This window comes from Ischnura elegans, chromosome 2, assembly GCF_921293095.1.
Source record: "Ischnura elegans chromosome 2, ioIscEleg1.1, whole genome shotgun sequence".
Taxonomy (NCBI): domain Eukaryota; kingdom Metazoa; phylum Arthropoda; class Insecta; order Odonata; family Coenagrionidae; genus Ischnura; species Ischnura elegans.
In genome coordinates this window covers 36,505,029-36,526,669 of record NC_060247.1, presented here as the reverse complement: position 1 = coordinate 36,526,669, position 21,641 = coordinate 36,505,029, and the positions used below count along the sequence as shown (strand labels likewise).

The window sequence follows — 21,641 nt, the reverse complement described above, 5'->3', positions numbered from 1 at the left end:
CCTCATCCCCTAGACTTGAACCAGACCTTTCGTAAGAATAGGAACGAATATAGCTTTTTTTTAGGAGAAACGATTAGGGTGGTAGTTTCACTGCTAGAATGAGCTCGTTTTTACTACGCATTCGAATTTGAGAGAGTTTGAGTAATAAATCCATACGCATTATTCCATTTTCGATCCGTCACCTAATTCTCGAGCTATTCGTGAAGTAAAATCGACGGCCATAACCCTTTCGAAATTAAGATGTTGGTGTCACAAACTGATACTGAGTGTGTCGAAGCTTCTCCGATACTTCCCGCGATTTGCTCATGGACCGTGTGCAGTTAGTTGTTGTTTACACTCATCTAGGAGCGATTCCTTCCCGCAACTGAAGATTCTCTCTGTGCGCGTAAATGTGCCAAATCTCTAATGACGTCACCAACTCCACTGTTTGCGCTAAAAAGGGTCTGCATGTTTTTCGTTTTATTATTTTACACTCACGAGTGAATGATTGATAGCGTAATATTTTTTTACGTCGTAACTCACCTATCTCTTCTAAATACAAAATTATTCTAATTAAATACGATCTCTGAGCTACGACACCATCGAAGCTTAGTATTGTAATGTGCATTCATCTAACTCCATTATGCGATTTAAAGATTCTTTTGTATATTCTCATTGTTCAATGGAACATTTGGGTGTTAATTACGACTTGACATTTTATTTACCTATACTTTTACTTTACGCCTTATTTATAAGAGAAATTCATTTCGTCTTCATTCCACGAGAATCATGCCAGAGATAAATAATTGAGTCTGTTCCATTCCGTTGCATAGTTAACGCCGAAAGAAGTATTCCTATTTGCTATTGCCGTTATTGGATGACTAGCGAACAGTTCTCTCCCTCACAATCGAAATCGGTGAGTGGCGGATTCATTCAACATTAACTTCAGGAGTGTTTTTTATAGCTTAAAAGGAAAAGGAAATAAATCAGATGATGGAGAAGCCATAGGAAAGGCGAATATGGATGGGATGAACAGGAGAGTCAGGAAAATGAGAGGTGATCGAACAATGTCGTGCGCACGCGCCACTGTTTGAGATAAACAAATCCGTCGGCGGAGCTAATCCACGCAGAATGACAGATGAGAAAGAAATGGAGATGGAACAAAAAAAGTTTCTTGAGTCTCCAGGAACACCTTGAATGATATCAACACCATTTTCCTCCACGCTTGCTTCAACGATTTCAGCTCTTTACTACCACAACTATCTTTTTAAGGGGTCTCAATACCATAACGGTTTCCCATTTCGTAAATTAAAATGGGCCATGGCGAGTTTGAATGCGTCTGCACAATTAAAGGTAGGGTAGACTGACAACCTCCATTCAGAGACAATATTAATTTTGGCGTTGAGGTTGACGATAAATATATTTAAAAATTAACTTTTTCCATCGATTTACCAACGTGCATTAAATTTAGAACCCGAAAAATGAAGATATCACTTAGTGGCTCATTTTTCGAGATGTTTCACTGATTTTCTTAACGATAAATTTTTACCGACGAAACTCAAAATATGCACTACTGATTTCTAAATTGTACACTTATATATTATACAAATGAGTGCGGCAAAGAGCTCTCACGCGACAATAGAAGAGCAATCGCACAGCTTCTTTCCAGGTTCCACCTGGCAGTTACTGGATTTTTTTTCATTTAGGTTTGTTCGAAGGAATCCACCGCGATTCGGATCGGGGTTCCTTCGATAAGCAGCAAAACGTTACCAACTAAACTGCCTCATTTAGAGATATTGTCGGGTAGTTTGTACTTAGTTATATGAATATTAACATAATAAAGACGGTGTTGCATAGAGTTTCCGTAGAAAACTAGATGACGAATCGATGCTATTACATTTTGACTACTATGCTTTCCGCCGAGGTAGTGTCCCCCCTTAAGAGTAGATCCTCGGTCCACCGCCCGAGTCCCTCACCTGAACAACAATCGATCTTCATCCATGCCTTCACTTTATCACAACTCTCGTCATTTTTCGCTGGATTCCTTGCTCAACGCCACACGGTTATCCTTCACTCAGTGTCCTCTCCTATCTTCCCCTCCTCCACCTTCAAGTTTGTTTTCCACTCTTCCTTGTCCCCATCACCTTTTAATGCCCACAGTTTTAATCACAGTTCCAAGGATGCAAGGGGGAAAATACCGCGACGCCGATGTCAACTTATCTTTATCCATTCTCTCATGATTGATGAATCGAAATGGTAATGCTTCATGGTTCTAGCTAAGCTAGAGAGTCCTCCTCTCGAGGGGTATCTATGAGGACGTCGCCATAGTGAAGTATCGTTGAAGTACAAGGATTCGTCAAGCGAATTGTGGAAAGATTTTCGGATGAAAAGTAAAAGAGAGGTGCTATTTCGAAGTCATCCAGCCACACCTTGAATATGCAGCGGGCATATGGGATCCGGTGCAAAAATACATAATCCTTAAACTTAATAAAACGAATTTTTTGTGTAAATGGCTGGTGTTCTAGTACCCCTCGCCACACACCTATTGGGGCGTACTATGTGGATGTCCTAGAGAGCGTGTGCATCTCAATCAGAGAGATTCCCTCGAAAAAGCGACCTGCATTGGTCGGGAAACGTTGTGGCCGCCCAAAAATTGACGCGGCGACATTGACCAAAAGTTTTTCTTTAACATGAGGAGTAAGTACCCGCGAAAGATTTAACGAAGAATTGCTGTTACTCCTATTCATCATCTCAGAGATCATGAGTGAAAACTTGAGTATCACATGATCCAGCCTCTCAAACAGAAAATTATTTAGGTGGGATTCCGTTAAAGAGCCTCATCAATGAAGTGGAGACCAATTTATGGCAAAGATTATCTTTTAAAGCAAATCGATTTTAAAGATGGCTGTACCACATTTTAGGTCATATAGTGCGAAGTTGTAGAATAATGCTCTTCTGCCAAATCCAAAATTACCGAAGAAATGGGGAGAAAAACGCATCTTTCGAAAAGACGAATCTCGATTGGCACTCACGGGCAAAAGGGCAGGAAGACACTCTCACGGGAGAACACGTTCGAAGGAGAAGGAATAAGGCTCGACCGACGGAGAGGACGAGACTGGTGTTGTCGGCGAACATTTCGTTCGCTGAACGATCGTGTTTTGTCCGGAGCGTGAGAGTGCTACGTGGGAAAGGGAGAGTGCTATTCGTGGAATGGGGCGAATCCAAAATGGGATGGGAAACGAAGGGATAAATGGGAAGGGGAAGGAGGAATAAGGCTTCAGTACTTCTTTTCCTTTCCCTCCCTCCCTCCCTTCAACCACCAGATAGGGAAAAATGCGTAAAGCCTTGCTTCACGATCACTGTTTTTATTCGATCATGCGTTTAGCTCGCTCAGCAGGTCTTCTGGAAAAGTTACTATAATCTATTTATATTTTATTTTCCTCTCGAGCTTTCCATTGCGTTGCCATTCCTTCATTCCGCACTGCGTTTATCGAAAATGGCAGCCGTTTGTTTTTTTGGGAGACTTGGTCGCATAAAGTTTCGTTTTACTTAATTTTTGTTCTTAAACTTTGGTTCCCACACCTCTCCTTCGCGTGAACGTCTCTTATTTATCACGGAAGCACTCTGACTCGACTTCATAGCGGGAAGCAGCTGCTCCTGGGAATTTAAGGGGCCAAAAGAAAGTAAAACCGAGACAAAGGAAACGTAATTTGGCAATCATTATGATGATCAATGATTAGGGAGATGCATTACCTACAGCATACAGAGCAGGCAAATAGCTGGCTGATATCAGCGACGGTCAAAGTATTCAATAATTGAGTCTTTTCAGGGAATTTACTACGTGAATAGGGTTGCAGTAAAAATTGATGTTCTTAGTATTCAGCCATCATGTTTTGTTGCAATAGGGTTTAATTAATCACGTGTTACTAGAGCCACGGAATTTTCGCGAGCAGTAAAATCTCTGAGTCCAGTGAAACGATTTATGTTTAAATGGCTGTGATTCAGACAACATAGAAATGTTATCATACTCTTTAGGCATATCATCTACGTTATATTAAAATCATGGGTACAAATATTATTATTGAAATAAACTGTACTTAAAAATGCTATTTGCGAAATTTCGAAGGCTCCAGTCATTGCAAATCAATGTAAACAGCTGCATTTCAAGGTGTGAGCCTCACCGTTCCGTCGTCTCAACAAAGGCCTCATGATAAATCTTCAAAGGGACCACCAAGTGGTGGATAGCAGTGCGGAAATAAAGATCAGTTTCTTCGCTGGGAAGAGATGCTTCTGGGAAGAGAAGACACCAAGTTCAGACTGAATACAGACGAGAGATGAGCGGCTTAAGCAGTTATGTCAAAACTTTGAAGACTTTCATCCTATAATGTGCTAGAAAGAGCGAACAAAAAAATAAAAAAGAGAAAAATATTATGAAATTACTAAGCAGAATATTTTTCGCTGGGTTCGAAGCTTCAACCCGAGCCGCCTGCTTCCGAGGCAACCACGTAGTGACACGTCGCCACAAACACCGTCATCGGGTTTCGGAACGTGCTTGTATACAAAGTAAAGGTGTAACTACTGAAGATGTATCTACGTTGCGAAACCAGGGTTAATTAAGTTAATTACACTAAGCATATATTGTGAGCCTTGCTATTTGTATCAATTTCATTTTACATAATTGAAAGGAATTATGATGCTTATTAGTTTTATCTATATCGATATATTATCGATATCGATCGCATACGGGGACCAACGTACATATATTCTATTTGTTTCGCTTTGTTACCTCCAACGAGTGTCTTATGAACCCGTACCACCACAACAAATGGTTCGCTTTGGTTGGATTCCATTAGAAAGTGGGAAATCATCCACACAATAATGCTCACATGGCTCCCGCGGGAAAGGCTATGTACTCGATTCTTTATGCGACCTCGTGTGATCGTCTGGATTGAATTCAAGCCTTAAACGGTGTTGATCCATCATTCAGAGACTTTATGGCCATCATTCGCGGAAGTATAGCCGTTACGGATCCATTTCAAACACTATCTCTCTCTTTACATCCCGCATTACACACACCTGAAACTTTCCTTCACTTAAAGCGAACATGATTAGGCTTTTAGAATTCCTTACACTCTTTGCCCGGAGAAAAAAATATTACAATTATTCTAAACGACCTTTCTTAAATTACGATTGAGGCCACTGAAAAGTCGCTACAATCCAGCATCGTAAAATGCATCGAGCGATGCATCGGAAAGAAAAAGTAGTCCCGCGGAGTGGATTAAACTGGCAAACGAAAGAAGATTTAAACTCCACGGATAACGTGCACGTTTTTAAGGGTTAATAAATGTTCACAGTACGCTCTAAATTATGGATTAATGTTCATTTCCACTCTTTCAGGCATAAACATTTAAACTATGTGGACACAAATGGGGAGATCAAAACGTTGATTTGAAAATCATGTAACCATCGAGGTAATTTAATGCCTCGATGCCTAATGATGGTTGATTCTTCAAGACAAACATCAGGAGGTGACTCACTGCTAATATTCAAGAAAAGTGTGGTCGGGTCCGTTGTCAAGACATTTGCTCCGTAATTGTCAGGTAGAGTACAACTGTGCATTAGAAAAAAACAAACTCACCTCAGAATTTAAAAGAGAATAACCAAAAAAATGTTCTGCACCAATCAGATACAGGAGCCGTAGTTTTTGTGGTGATGGTTGGAATTTATACAAATAAAATGCATTAAATGAGGATTTTAATTTTCAAAACCTTGGTTGAGCAATCCATACAAGGCTAATAAATTAGACCCTACATGCAGTGCAAACTTTCACATTTCCCAAATAAGGGAACAAAATTATTTTCCTAAACAAATCTAAATTACGCTATCCTCATCCGTATTTCACTATTGTAAGATGCAATATGCATGAACCTGAAATTGCTGAAATATGAATGAAAAATCTTAGCCAAATGAAGGTGGAAACCTCACGGGTTCTGATTTGTAGGCATGGTTTGGCGTTATGCACCACGCATGTTCTTTACCGGTCATGCCCTACGGGTTTGCGGGAGAGGATATTCGCGCGACTTGACCCCGCAGGTAAAAGAACGCCAGTCGTCTCGAAAATCCTCCTCGTCTCATCCCAGGGAGGATGTACAGAAGACAAGGACCTAAGGTCCAGCATTGGGGAAGGTACTTGTCGGAAGGAGAGGGGTGGAGGTGGACGAGGGAGGCGAGAGGACCAGGAGATCCTATTATCATCGGAGCTAATCATCGCCGCGGAATCTCGTTCGAGGTCAGGATTGATGCGGTGGAAGGTCGATATCAACAATAAAGGTCGACGATCGATAATTGAAAATAGATGACGCACTTTCAAACAGTTATGCTGAGCACGCAAAACAATTTAACCTACACACATAGGCGGTTCTAGGGGGGGCACGAGGACACGTCCCCCCCCCCAGACCCTTAAAAATATGCAGGATTTTTAATACGGTCCCATTATCATTGCGTTCGTTTTGTATTACGGGGTATCCTTGTGTCGCCCAGAACAATATCCTGGATACGGCCTTGCTTTTGCCCCATCCAGAAAGAAATCCTGGTTCCAATCCTGCTTTCAGAAACAGAACCAGGTGAAAGAATCTTACAACTGATGAATCAAAACACATAGGTAATGTGAATATGAGGAATTAAATTTGTTAAATTTTCAACGCATTTCTTCTCCACTAAAAGCTAAATTCTTGGATAAAATTGAGGATAAATGCTTAATATTACTTATTTACACTGGTGATTAAGGTCTTGCCAATTGAAGGTGAGGGAAGACAGAAATACATTAAGCAGTGGTGAAAACTCTTCCCATTATATTGCTGTAGTATGTAGCGCCAAATTTCAAATGCATCTCCTGCAAGATTTTGGTCGGAACTTTTTTAAATTGTTTTTGATTGAAAATTTTTCAAAATCTGAAATAACACATAAAGCAATGTCCGAAAGCGAGAGCAGCCCAACATATGAATACGAAAAGTAGCGTATATTTCAAAATTACTATCATCACCATTTACCCTTGAAGATCCATAAAGATTGCATCCATTAGATCGTAAAACAAAATACGTTTTTAGGCTAATATTAATACGAATATTCCAAAAGCATTTATATGAAACGATATCTCTAATAGTTTCTTAGATACAGTTTGGGACGTGGAATTATACCTATACCCGCTCTTTCATGGTCCATAGGGACATATGTGTCAAATGAAGTAAAAACACTATTTTTGTGAAAATTAAAGCATAAAACGCCGAGTTTTTCGTACTATATCCACACGATAGGTACACTTAAAGGATAAACCGAAAGTCCTGTTATAATTGATCTTCTCATTGATTTTTTTTATAAAGTATTAAGTATGCACTTCGTAAACAGTATTTCAAGTGAAAGTTCTTAAAAATGTGGAAACTACAATATCTAAAGGATATCACAAAAAGAATTTAAAACTAGAAGCCAATAGCCTATTCTTTAATAGAGCCAATTCTTACTATCGTACACCCTCTCATTTAATTTTGAGAGAATTTTAAAAATTTGGGACACATCTGCCCCTTGGACCTCAAAGGGTGAATAACATTTGAAACATTTCATGGATCTTCCATCACTAGCTATATTAATTTCATTGACATTCAGTTTTATTTCAACATTTCTCTTCAGGTCTGAAGTCGAAATTACTAACGTAACGCTTTCAAGGCCTCCAATGGTAATGCAAGATGCACTTCCTAGGGCATTCTTATTTTTGCATATTCGGCATAAAGTGCGCAATATGTTTCGTAGTGAAATCTTGCAAAGGAGAGTTTTACTCAAAGAGAATACAATAGCGAAGAAAATAAAATTACGCAAACTAGCGACTAAAATCCCGAGGTCGCTAAGGAGACAGCGGCATTCATGAGACCAACCTTTCTCCTAACAGTAATTTGTGACTCAACGCTGACTGTTATTATTTTTACTGATCCGGAATAGATATTTCCTCATAATAATTGAAAGTAGCATTTTGACCAGGCCTGCACGAGTGCTTTTGACTGACCCTGGGAAAGAAAAAAAAACTACCCATAGAGTGTGACCAAGAGAAAATAAATACAGGAACGCTTGGAGAGCTATACTTCAAGACATTAGTGACGTTATCCCATTTCAGTTCAATCTATTCCACCTGCCTAAATCGGTTCACACCAGTTTTAGCTTTGTTGCTTCAAGCTTTTCATGGCACTAAAATTTTTCGTAACACCCCAAATTAGGAGTAAGATATCGCAAGAGTTATCGCAAGTAAATTGGCAGATAATTCCAGAGAATATTCCGTAAATGGGAAAGTAAGATCGATAAAGGAGGTGTTATGAGAAAAATAGTATGAAAGTGGTTACGTCACGTTTATATTCCGGATTTACCGGAAGGAAATGCTTGACGTGTGGCATGATAATTTAAACCATGTGTATAATTATCAAAATAGGAGAAAACAGTGCTCATAATCGCTCCAAGTGGCAAAAAGTCGGTTAACACTAGTTTTAACTCGTTTCCATAGATAACGATTCATTAACTAGGAAGAAATATCCCACATTAGTCAACATGTGTTTCTTCCGTTATATTTCATGTTATCTCAAAGACGTTAAGCCTAAGTCCTGATACCTGAATGACTGATTGATGGGAAACATTTGGAACTAACGTAAAATTAGGCGATAACTCATGAAATATAATTTTCTTTACTATGGGGAAAGTCAGCTCAATATTTTTAGAATTTTAATCGACCAGTTATTCAAAGTTCAGGTTCTGGCCGTTCAATTAATCTCTGGGTAAGATATCTAATGACATCAGACACGCCATAATTGTCATCTTCCATTAAGTTGTGAAATATTCAAAGAAATTTGCTCTCTGAATTTCCTCTAACCAAGGGATAATATTGATCATGAGCAGAGGGTTTGAGGACGATCTTTCGTAGTAGAAACATTCCTGCAATGTTTTGACGAGGTAACGGAGGCCACGCCTCATTACTAAGTAACACTTGGTTGGGGCTAGAATCAGCCACCGCTATGCGGCGACTACCGTGAACGGACTCCAGTTTAAGGTAGAGTTTGGGAGAAAATTTGCTTCAGCCTATCACATTCTCTCCTTATAGCCTGGAAGCTGAGGAAACCGCAGTGGAGGCATATTGCATTGCCTTAGAGAGATAGATGTTCTGATCCCGAGTGGTGTCGAAGAACGCAAGTCTGCTGAAACACTAGTGTACCATCTCATTGTCAATACTGCTCCGTCTGAGACGCAGTGGAGGCATATTGCATTGCCTTAGAGAGATAGATGTTCTGATCCCGAGTGGTGTTGTAGAACGCAAGTCTGCTGAAACACTAGGGTACCATCTCATTGTCAGTACTGCTCGGTCAGAGACGGTGTGCGCTTTTAAGTAGCTCGAGGTAAGCAGACTGGAAAATATCCTCAACGCGTCCCTGGTGGCATTTGGATAGTTTGATTGGACCTCATTAGAGTATTGCCTTAGCTCTTAACACTGGTGAAAACTTATCCCAGCAAATAAACTATGTGACTCTTTTATAATCCCGATATTAATGTATGAAAAAATAATCTTTTTTAGGAGCATGGCATTCTAGTGCGTATGCTGCATAGCTGCTGACCGAAAGTTCCCGATTTAAAATACGGAAAAAAAGCTGTCAGACATGCAACTCAAAATTTATCGAAGGAAAGAAACTGACCTGCTGATCTAATGTGAAAAATCCACTCGTCTATGGCTGTCCGAGACGAGCTCTTTCCTAACCTATCCAAACCAACCAGCGGGTTGAATCACAGAATGTAAGTGAGCTCATAGATTTATGCCTGAAGTTGTATCACAGAGCCTAAGTGCTTACCTCTATCTTTCTACATTTAAAGGGAATCAAATATTTATTCGAAATGGAATGTAAAATACATGGAATGTAAAAATACTGCTGTTACTATCGATGGAGCCAACCAATCAGACGTCTTTCCTGTCATGGAAAGGTCGGGGGTGAATTTCTTGTTCAATCTAAGCCGTATGCGCGGAGCCGAAAATCGTTCTTTCCTATCCTAAATCTGGTGATAACACATATACTCCGTCCTTAAAATAACACGCGAAGCTCCATCAACGCTCCAATGAAATAAATCATTTCCATCTGGGTTTCTCTTTTTATTTTGCCATCCTCAACTCTCCCCAATAGGGGACCAAAAAAAGTCCAATGATCGTGCATCAGACCTTCGGCACGTTCAGAAAGGTATGGAGACAAAGATTTCAGGCCTCTGGCGTTTTATTTTTATTTTCCTCAAAGCCACAGCGTCTAGCCGCTCGAGTCAACTGCCCTCTGAACGCTTCATCGCCTTCCGAGCGACAATTGTGACTTGGGCCGACACCGAGAGGCCACCCACCCACCTCCATCCCACCCGAAGAACAAGACTTTGCTATTTAAACTGTCAACTCCCACCTTCCGAAAGAATATCCTCCCCACTCAAGCGAACATCCCAGCTCCAACTCAACTATATCCAACAGCAGACTGGCTCAGAATAGCGTGGCACCCGTGGTTAAACTCATCTACACGCCATCAACTTTTTGCGCATGGATGGCAAGATTTACATGCTTGAAGCTTTAAATTCTTGCATGAAAATTAATACAAAATGAGATTTAAATAGAGTGTTGCAATACTGTTATTATTCTAAAGGAAACCATGTAATTGGGATAACAGGAGTAAAACGTTATTATTCTCCTGATTTCTGTTTGCTAGTTGGCATCTGAACTGGACCAAAGAACGTAAAACAAAGGAAATAAAATTGACTGTAGTAGGTATATATTGCCTTTTATAACAAAATCGTTGTTAGAAAGAAAGAAGAGTAGGAAAAAATCGACGGATGGTTGACTCAAAAAATTTTAATCAGAGGAAAATATATAAAATCATAGGTGAAGATAATAAAATTCCATGTAAAAACTCAAATGCAACACAAATCGATGGAAGTTACCTCCACTTTTCAAATTTCGTTCACATGTGCAAATAATTTTTTTTTACCTCAATGACCATAAACATCCATGATTTTCTTACAAATAAAAGCTGACAAAGCGAGCGTAAGAGATGGTGGTATTCTTTCACCAACGGGAACTATTTAAATTTGATCTTTTTGTCACAACAACCATTCGAAGTCGCCCGCTTCTCCACGCCGAGGATGAACTCTTGAGCGAGTCGGAGTTGTCCCGCACCTCGACAGGTGACATCCACTAAACCGTCCCTTCTCCTTGTCTAACGCCTCCGTCGCTTTTTTTTACTCCCCATGGGCCATCAAAACAGCACGAAGGGACAACGGACGAGCTTCCAGGAGAAATGGTTACATAGCGATGAGACAGAAAGCAACAAGATGAATGTAGTTTCGTCGCGTTATTTTCTCCTGCCACTCGTATCCACTCAAGTTCCGTCCACGCCCTCGGCTTATTAAATGCTTCATCCTGTCTTCATTTCGTGGTCTCTCGATGTTACGCATTCTAGATATCGTATTCGTACTTCAATTTTCCCTCATTTAGACTGCATAAATGAAGGTACATAGCTGTTCATATCTAATCAATTGATTAGGAAACTATGTGCCTAGTGCGTAGAGCGTGGGAGCCTAGTGGGTAGAATATTTGGGTGATGACGGAAGGGTTTCAAACTTGCTTGATGGATGTGGACACACATATACACAAATCCTACCAAGCGAGGTGGCCCAGGGAACGGAAGATTCTGAACTTCACCGACCTACCACTTAGTAAGGAGTTAGTTCTACCATCATACATTCAAACCAATTATCAGCTAGAAAAAGATTCAATTTATAGCTTTACAAAACCGTAATCTCAGAAGCAAGGTGAACAGCTTCATAATCTTTGCAGAAATCATCAATAACTTTTGTTCAAAGGGCGCACGATATAAAAATTGGGAGCTCATTCAGACATGAGTCACTCAATAGAAAATCTGAATCACATACATGACCTTGAACAACTCATAGCATACCACAGTGTTAAAACCATGGTTATGTACAAGGACAAGTATCGAATGATTCAGAGCTACCATAAGGAAAATCCCACATCACCCTGATTGATATTCTGTTCCTTTCCATTGTTGGTTTTTCTAGCTACTTTTCATTATTTTTTTGTAAGACCAAGTAGCCGTCGACTGACCAAGTTTGTCCTTAACAATGTTTGGATTGACAAAGTAAATACGAAGTAAAATTTCAAATGCTCTGTGTAACTTTATATCCTACAGAATACATTCAATTTTTCTATCAGATAATTCCTTGCTTCCATAAAAAACATTGCCCATTGAAGAAAGTGAAAACTGAATATCTATATCAGGAAATTAGCTTGGAGACGGTCGAAAAAGAAAAAAATCCTCGCCGCTGAATAGATCAAACGATGCTTGCGGTAATCAAACAAACATAGAAGAATATGTAAAAAAAATAAGAGCAGTTTATGAAATCTCTACATAAGACTTTAGTGGAGAAAAAATGACAGAAATTATAATGAAAAAGAAAGTTTTGGAAAGTAGTAAGGAGGTTGAAGTTACTCAAGGGTGAACTTAAACGAAATTTCAAGCAAAATAGAGAGAAATTTGCTGAATGATAATCGTCCGGGAATCAAAAAGTAGACGAAAAATAGAGGAGAAATTGAATGCATGTCGGTTTTTGATGAAACCAAATTGAGAGAGATTATAGACACCAGAAAAAAAGGGAGGGATGAAACTGTCTAAGGTTAAGCATATTCGATCTCTTAAGGTAGATTGAAACTAAAAAAATTACATATTAGAGAGAAATCGAGATGTAATTTTCGTACTTTGTTATTCCTTGGAGTTTAATCCAATATGGGAGAGACCTTATATGGTCTGTATTTCGACGGTCTCAACTTCGTGATTATGTTTACTAATTTTCTTGGAGAAGTGAAAATACTTCGGCTTAAAAATAGCTCAGTGCGAGATATACATATTACTTGCCCAGACATACTCCATAAAAAGGATAATCAAACGTCATGAAAGCCAATAGTACTAGCATTAATAATCAACGGCTATCTGTCCTCCAAACTTATCAAAAGGAAAAAGGTACAGTCAGATTCAAAAGTATTGCAATGAATGAAGCGGCGCCACTTTCGCCGCAGTTTGGAAATTGAGTCTCGGTGTTTTCTATTGAGCCAGTAGGAGGGTTTGAACAACATTCCTATTTCTCGCAATATGTTTATTGTAACATCATTAAAGGGAACTCTATGTGGGATATGTGCATTGTTTAATATCACGCAAATTGTGCAGCTCATGCTGGATAATGAATCCACCTCCAGGACTTCAATTTACTTTCGCTCGTAAATTGGTCTATCCGTCGAAGTTTATTTTCTTGCAATAACGCTAAAGTTTTCCGATATTGTTCAATTTTCTCTCCTTCTGGTGCAATAGAAAATACCGCTACTCAATTTCCAAACTGCGGCGGAAGTGGAGCCGATTCATTCGTTGCAATACTTTTGAATCCGACTCTTAATGAATAAGGCCTGAAGAGCCTCAAAACCCCGTACATAATGGGAGCGATTGACTACTTTTTTATCGCCAACTCACGAATATTTTTGGGGAAAGGGAATCAAAGAGAACACGGCAGCGAACGAAGAGTAAGACACTCATAAATTTTACTCTACAATGTATCGGGAATATCAGTGACGCACGGAAAAGAAGAGATATAAAAGCAATAAATATTTTGTATTGCGAGATAAATAGGAGGAAGTTAAGTGTTGTTCTTATTCCATTTCCGGTTTTTAGCCCACCTTTTCTAGCATAGTGAATTTGAGGCCATTAGGAACAGTTCCCCATGACGCAAGTTTTACACACCAAGTAAGTTGAACTTTTATATTTAGTGCCATCACTGCTATTTTCATTATTTGGTCTCTTTGAAGAACCATGTCTGACAGATTGTAAATAATCTTACCTAATTCAATATTGAGTTCAAAATGAAAAAGATTATGAAATAGTAGACAGGATGTCTTCATTCAATATTGTACATCGGCTAGGAATTATTTTGTTGAAACGTGAAAAAAACAATCATTCGACAAAAAATATCTTTTATACAGGAATAATTTACTTTTGATTTAAGTCTTCTTGTTATGTTTTGAGGGCCTCACTTAGCTGTCGCTTTATTCGACCACAATCCACGAAGTTTTCCCCTCTCCTAACCGCAAGGCAATCAGTTTGGAATGCACCAATTATATGGAAGGAATATCTCAGGAAATAAACGAATTTCCGCCGGGCACATTGCCAATCGCACCACAGGAAACTCCAAACAATCTGATGCAACCAAAGAATTTTAAGCATTCAACCACAGGCAAAATAAGTCGTTCCATTCGTACTAAGGTAGATAGAAGAAAGGGCTTTAGATTACGATCGCCGTGAGTCAAAATGCTTAAATAGTGAGGGCATCAAAAATGACTAAGTACAAAATGGAATGAGTATTGGTCGAAATGTTTGTTTTATAAAAAACATTATTAATCCAGCAGTGATAGCAGAAGTGCAAAACTAAAATGCATTGCGTAAAAAGATCTTTTAACAGAAAATAACAATCACGATATATAAACTGCCTGATGAAGAATAAATAAAATATACTGGATAGATATTTCCCAAAAAAATTTAAAACGACTGCGCACATTTCTTTGATCTTAAAACTGAAGAGAAAAGTACAAGTCAAAGATAATCTCAGCAAGTAAATATATCATTTGTTTACGAAAGTGAACTCGAAAGAAACGTCTATCATCGCCCATGGCGCCATGAAAGAGGATCGAATCGATGTGGTGACTACAATGATCACTCACACCAGGTTTGACCGGGTTCAAAATCCCCGCTGTGGAAGAGATTTTTTAGAGCCTGTAGATCCAGTAGATAAATAAGTGGTCAATTAAAAAACAATATAAGAGTACATATATGATCTATGGAAAATATCACAATCCGAAGGCGATGGCCATTTTATTTTCAGCCTAAAATAAGAAGAATAAATGTGCACTTTAAACACTGAGTCTGTCATTTAAATGGAATACATATTTCACGCAAAAGTGGGGTACTACAACGGTACTGATTATGACGTTTACCGGCGACGCATAAGTCAGAGGCCTTGTATCGTCCCCAAGAGGATGAGTACAACCAACGCGCAATGAAACAAAGTGGCAAATCAACAGACATTCGAAGTACCCAAATTGAATCTTTGTGGAGGGCTCCTTAAGTACAACACGCTTCCCGTCTGATGGGACGTTCATCTGTGGTCCATTCATAAAGATAGAGCTAGAGCTAAATCCGGGCGTCTAATCATCCTCCATTTCCTTTCCTTTCCTTCAGCACAAATGCCCCGAGCCGTCGACAACCTCCTCCATATACTGTACCCATGGAGTATACATAGAGGAGGCCCATTTCCATCCCATAGATGGCTGATTACTGTTGCCACTTCGATCGCATTATAATCGTCTTTCAAAAACGTCCTCGACGTAGTGATGAGTGCAATGCAATCAAATTTTTCCCAATATTTTGCAGTCAATGTTTGTAATTGCGAGAAATGGCATCGAAAAGTGATGGCTTTGATAAATCAAAACACCATGTGTATAAATTTTGGTTTACACCCCTAATTTTACCTTATTTCCCCGTGGAACTCGGATCACTAAAACCGTCAGCGACGCGAGTGGCGACTTATGTAAACCCATTTGAATGCGCGGTCGGTGACAACACATTTACAACCGACCCGAGGATCCCCTTTCGTAATATTCGTAACCGTACCATACCACGAAGGCGCTCAAGAGTTATTTATTATTTATTATCGTACGTTAACGTCCTGTAATCCAACCATGTGGCCCCATTTCCTTTCTTCGATCTCAATCACGACTTTCCATCCAATCACCTTCACCTCCCATTCCCCACCCAACGACCTTCATCTGTCAATTTCCAATCAATCCTCCGCGCACTTATGGTTCCGATAACTTCTTCCTCACTTGCGTAATACGCCCAAGCCCTCTTACTTTTCCGGCCGCACCTCTCCATTGCTCACGACACAATCTCCTCCGCCCTCTTTCCACTCCATTGAGCAGCAAGCTCTCAAGAGGCCGGAGGAACCGCGCTCGAGTGGGCCCGTGGTAACAATGTGGTGAGGGCAATATGGCCGACGCGACGGCTGCGAGCCGTTCGTTCCGTGGTGATTTGAACGCCCGATGGGTACGGACGGCGCTGCGGTCGGAGGGAGCGATGTGAAGCGTCCCACTGAATCCACTCCCCTTAATAGCGATTCCGTTCAATCAATTGTTAAAACAAATGCGAAGCGGTATCTTGTTCTACCTCGAGCTTTAAGTGCAATTGGAGAACAAATCGATGTATCCGACTCTACATGTCACTTCAACGGTACCGGAATCGAGAAAATTTCCTCTTCTCATTCGACGCATCACCCCCGCTCGTTTGGTCTTTTTTATCGTTTTTCGTGACGTGTTGAGGGCGTTTTACACGGAACACGTTATTGCGCAGGTTAGCACTGAAATTAATTTATTTTATTAATTTATTTCCACTACTCTAAAAAAAGCCCATTTATGGGAAATACAATGGGAAATTAACAATTAACAATTGAAGGACATTCACACACGCCCATATCCTGGATAAGGGTAACTTACCCAGGCGGGACTCGAACTCGCGACCTTTGGTTTGGCAGTCGAGGACTTAACCCCGCCGCCACTGAATAGTTGAAATTGTGAGAATGCGTGCTCGGATTTAGAGGAGGCGCTATTCTGCCATCTCGCATACATGCATTCTCGCATGCGTACTAGCAATTCACCGCTTTAGACGACGCAGTTTTGACTGCGCCTTCGTACATACGTCAGATTCCGCAATGACATGCCCCGTGTAAAACGGCCTTTACTCGTTTTAAACGTAAGCTATCATCAAGAAATTTCCGTAGCATATGGAGAGGACCTTTGTCAACATTTGTCTGTAGCATATCAAGTATTTAAAAAATTCATCTGAGTAAATACTCATGTAAAATTGCTAATGGAGAAAAAGCATGGCAGCTTAGTAGGTAAAGCGCTTGGCTTCTGACCGAGGGCTCTCCAGTTGAAATCCTGATGCCTTGAAGCCTTCGGGCACCCCCAACAAAATCAACAGAGTCCGAGGTGGCCCAGTGAAAGGAATTGTACCCCCTACCCTGGCTGTGTAAGATTCACACGCCTATAGCTTAATTCGGGGTGAGCTCTATCCTATTCATCCAAACAAATTTCGGATTAAATCAATGAAAGTGTGAATATTTTCAAAATTGAGACCTATTAAATTTTGGCATGGGATTACTCTCAATACCTTGGCAATATCAAGTTGATAGCAATAATTTAAAATATTAAAGATCGATCAATGCTTCCTCATAAAAGCAAGACGTAGGTATTCATGGAATAGAATGAATCAAATTGCATAAATTACAATTGCAAATGCCTATCACTTTTTAGTGGATTAAGAACAGGGGTTGAAAATTAAATAAATCATGAAGTGAAAATGCTTTTTCGTCACCAATGACCGAAAGCATGAGGAGATTAGAAGTCATCCACAAAAGTGACGGCATGCACGATGAACAGCAAGCCTAGAATTGAAGTAGTGGTCTTGACAATGATAAAAAGATATTTATTAACTAAGTCTGTGGCAAGTACTGAAGACGCATCAAAGATTAAAATAATAGTTATCCAAATTACTGTGCCATCGTTGAGCGTTGACTACAAATAATTCCGTCGAATAAAAAATGTACGTAGCTGTTCAGTTATTCCCCCATTACTTGAATTCCTGTTCAAAACCCGCAAACCAATCATATTCAGGCATTCATACCCACTGCTCACCTCTAAAAATTTTCAAACGAAACACTAATGACACCAATTTACGGGGACCAGGAAAACCCACCTAGTTTTTCCCGTCGGATGAGCACGGCGAAGCGGCTAAAACCACCAGCGGTCAGGGATGAAATGGCCCACCGCGTGTTAAGCGGCAGGATAAGGACTTGAGGAGAGGACGCGGTAGAACACGCTTTTTCGACTCCCTGAAGAGGGCAGCCCGCATGTTCAGCTAAAGCACGCGCGGCCGTGCAGGACGCCGGACGTGAATTACGCGCCCTTTTATCAGTGCACCTGCGGACCCGTTTCCATAGGCACGCCCATCCGCGCCAGGGTGCCTCCGGGAGAAGACGGTGGTGACGGCGAAGGAATACTAATTGTGCGAACTCAACTAACGGGAAAACAAAGAGGACGTTCCCATGTAGAAAAGAGCGGCTTACTTTCAAGAGATAGCGAATAGGGAACAGGGGCTGCTTCAAATTACGTCTTATCCGTCTCACGTCCAATTGTCCCCTACTCGTATACCGCTTCAGCACGACACAAAAGCAGCGACCCTCTTATTACTCTCTCTCCCTTCCAACCCCACCACTGACTCCCCTATACTTTGCGTGCCTTCCTGCGACATCGAGGATTCCCAACGCATTACTCTGGAGAGGCCTTAATCGCGTTCTTTCGATACGGAATGCGGGGTGATAGAAAATACATGCAATACCTACCTGCGCTGAGGTGGAAATACGTGCCTCGCCTGACTAATTTTTTTTGAGATCGTTCCGACACTAACAAGGCTCAAACGTTATCAGCAATAGGGGGTGGGAGGAGGATATTTGATTATTGAAGGAAGTGACGCAACCTATGGATTATCTTGTAGAGTTTTGTGCCTAATGAGGGTTTTCAAAGAAAAGAAGTGGAAAATTTCTCCCCCCCCCCCCTATCCTTTCTCAGCGCTGCATTTGCGTCATAAGAAAGAAAGCAAGGTGATACTGTCACCCTGAGAAATGATAGCCACCGTAAACGCTAAAACGGTCGTACAAGCCTAACGAAATTGCTAATGAAAATTGGTAGCATATCAAAATGCTTGAGAATGTGTGGCGTCATTCGTAGACTAGCACGTGTCAGAATTAAGGTCTTTTCCGCAGCAAAATTTTCACTTTAGACAACCATGATCAAATCGTCTCAAAAGAGTTACCAACACTTCCTAGTAGATGACGAATGGATGATTTTTGAAAGCGAATTCCCGAAATCAACTCCCAACATGAAGGCAATGAAGTAAAATGAACGATACGTGAGTAATGAATTTCACGAAGATAATGTGGTATGCTTGGGAATAAAGTTCAGAAAAAATACAATAAAAAATGAAATGAATTAGATCCGGCGAAAAATTTATGAAATCTATAGAAAATACACAAACCTAATAGTGGACTTCAACAATGGAACAATCAAAATTTTCAGAAAAAAATTAAAAATGGGGTAAAATAGAACTACGAGCGTTTGAAATATTTACGTATTTTTTCCACAAAAATATTTTATTTCAAGAATCTTCTCTTCAAGATTTGTCTCATGGTACTCTTCACGAATGAAAAAAATATGTACCATAGAGTCACTCTGTGTAATCAAAAAGAAAGATGATACCCGAATAAGTTTATTTTACCACCAAGACATCCATTTCTCCTCCGACCGATTGCTTCGCTTAGGAGAAATCCAATTTCTAGCTCCTTCCGGGGTGAGAGAGAGAGAATGACATTCGAAGATCAAAATTTACTGGAACTAATACATTTCCTTTTAAACACCACAAAATGCATCACACCCTTTCATTTAGCTTAGGTATTCCCATATTCATATTCCCATAACCACAGCGTATTTAGAGGTCTTAAATCTTTTGTATCATCTCATAGGAAATAATGAATAATTAAAAAATGTATCATCAACACCCTCAAGACGATGACTAAACGAATTGAAAAATTAAAATAATCCATGCGATAAAAATGCTTGATTACCAAATACATCTTTATAAAATTATGAGGAGCCAGCATATTTAAAGCACGCCAAAGAGGTAGTAAGAAGTATGATGACACGAAATATTATCATTGGTACAATGTCCTTTACAGAGATTGTATAACCATTCTGATGATATTCAAATTAAGTAGCCGTTTTTATGTCATTCATAGTAGGTAATAAATCAAATTCTAATCCGACTCTCGAGATACACACTTAAGTGAGCTAAGATACCTTACGTGACGTCAACCAACGAAACAGGATATTTTATTGATCGGTAAGGCGTGTTGTGACTTGTTACTCAAAACCGCTGAGATATAAAACATAGATAACGGGAAGCCTGAACGGCCACATCAGGAGTCCTGATGGTTGTGTAGATGACAATCGTTGATGGACTTAAAAAGAAAATAAAAAGCTGAAATCCAAATTAGTTTTTTTTACCTATAAGACTTTCATTTCTCCTAAGACCAATTGCATCGCTTCAGTGAAATCCAATTCCTAGCTCTTTCCGAAGTTAGAGAGAAGACCAAAATTTACACGAACTAATACATTTTCATTTAAACACCACATGATGCACCATTATTCCCTTTTCATTTAGATTATTCCTATAACCCTACCATAAGTACCGTAGTTGTGGAGGGGAAGAACGGTGATGGAAGGTCCCAAATGAGATATATCGAGAAGGTAGTGAAGGAGGTAAAGCAGAGGATTAATGTAAGAGTTTAAAGATTAAGTGATATGAAAATCAAGTAAAGAAATTCGCCAAACCCGTATTTGGATTGCTGACAGTTGACATAGATGATTAAAGATACCTTGTATCACAATTTACAAAATAAAAATTTTATGCAGGCATCTTGATCTATTTGCGTAAGAAGGAGAAAGCAAGTACAGTTATCAGTTTAATCCTAAGGAAATTGAATACTATCAAGTAAGAGAGGAAAGAAAGGTTTGATTATTTCCCGGCGAATGGTGACTGTGAATATCTCTCGGGCTGCACATCGCGTTAGGCACTCCATTTCCGCCGACGTTTCGATGAAATACTTTTTCATTGAAACGTCGGCGTAAATGGAGTGTCTAACCCGGTGGGTAGCCCGAGAGACATTCATAAACAAGACAAGAAAGAGTTATAGAATATGTAAGAGCTGCCAACCCACCTCCACTTGGTCCTCCTGTTCTGGAACCACGTCTTGACCTGCGCGTCCGTCATCTTGAGCGCTTTGGCGAGCGACGCCCTCTCGGCCGAGGCGAGGTATTTCTGTTTGTGGAATCGCTTCTCGAGCTCAGCGATCTGCAGCCGCGTGAACGACGTCCTCGGCTTCTTCCTCTTGGGCGGCGTGCGGTTCTGGTACGGGTGACCAATGCGACGCGTCATCGGGAACGTGGCTGCTGGAACGAGAACGGACAACATACGTAAGAATAACATCTACCTATCTATATATATAAAAGAAAGTCGAAAATCGTGTTAGTTAGAACACTTATAACTCGAGAACGGCTGCACCGATTTCAATGAGATTTGGTTCTTTGGATTCGTTTCAGGCGGGGTTAACATATAGGCCATAAAAAAAGGATAATTTCACAAAAAAAATTCATCTCTTTCCTATGGGCATGCTTTTAGGAGTTATAGTAACACAACAATTGATAAGTCGGTCAAAACTACAAATTAAATAATTTGTTTTGTTTTTACCACTTTAATAACTGAATTTAGTAACAATATAACATTTTAATTACTAAATATATTCAAAATATTAATTAAATTGAAATTACATTTTTCAAATTTAATTCGAGCTGATTGTAAGCCCAGCCGTGGCCCAGCTCGAGTTGACAC

At 39.9% G+C, this 21,641-nt stretch overlaps 1 protein-coding gene across 2 annotated transcripts in view; it reads right to left on the bottom strand.

Moving 5' to 3' along the window:
* LOC124153610 (T-cell leukemia homeobox protein 3) overlaps positions 1-21,641 on the bottom strand; it is a 147,241-nt gene that overhangs the window by 55,309 nt on the left and 70,291 nt on the right. Inside the window, exon 2 of one of the 2 annotated variants that reach the window (XM_046526892.1) lies at positions 20,971-21,202. In XM_046526892.1, the coding sequence (XP_046382848.1) occupies positions 20,971-21,202 (232 nt within the window). The remainder of the gene's footprint in view (positions 1-20,970; positions 21,203-21,641) is intronic. The other variant, XM_046526893.1, reaches the window with a different exon arrangement.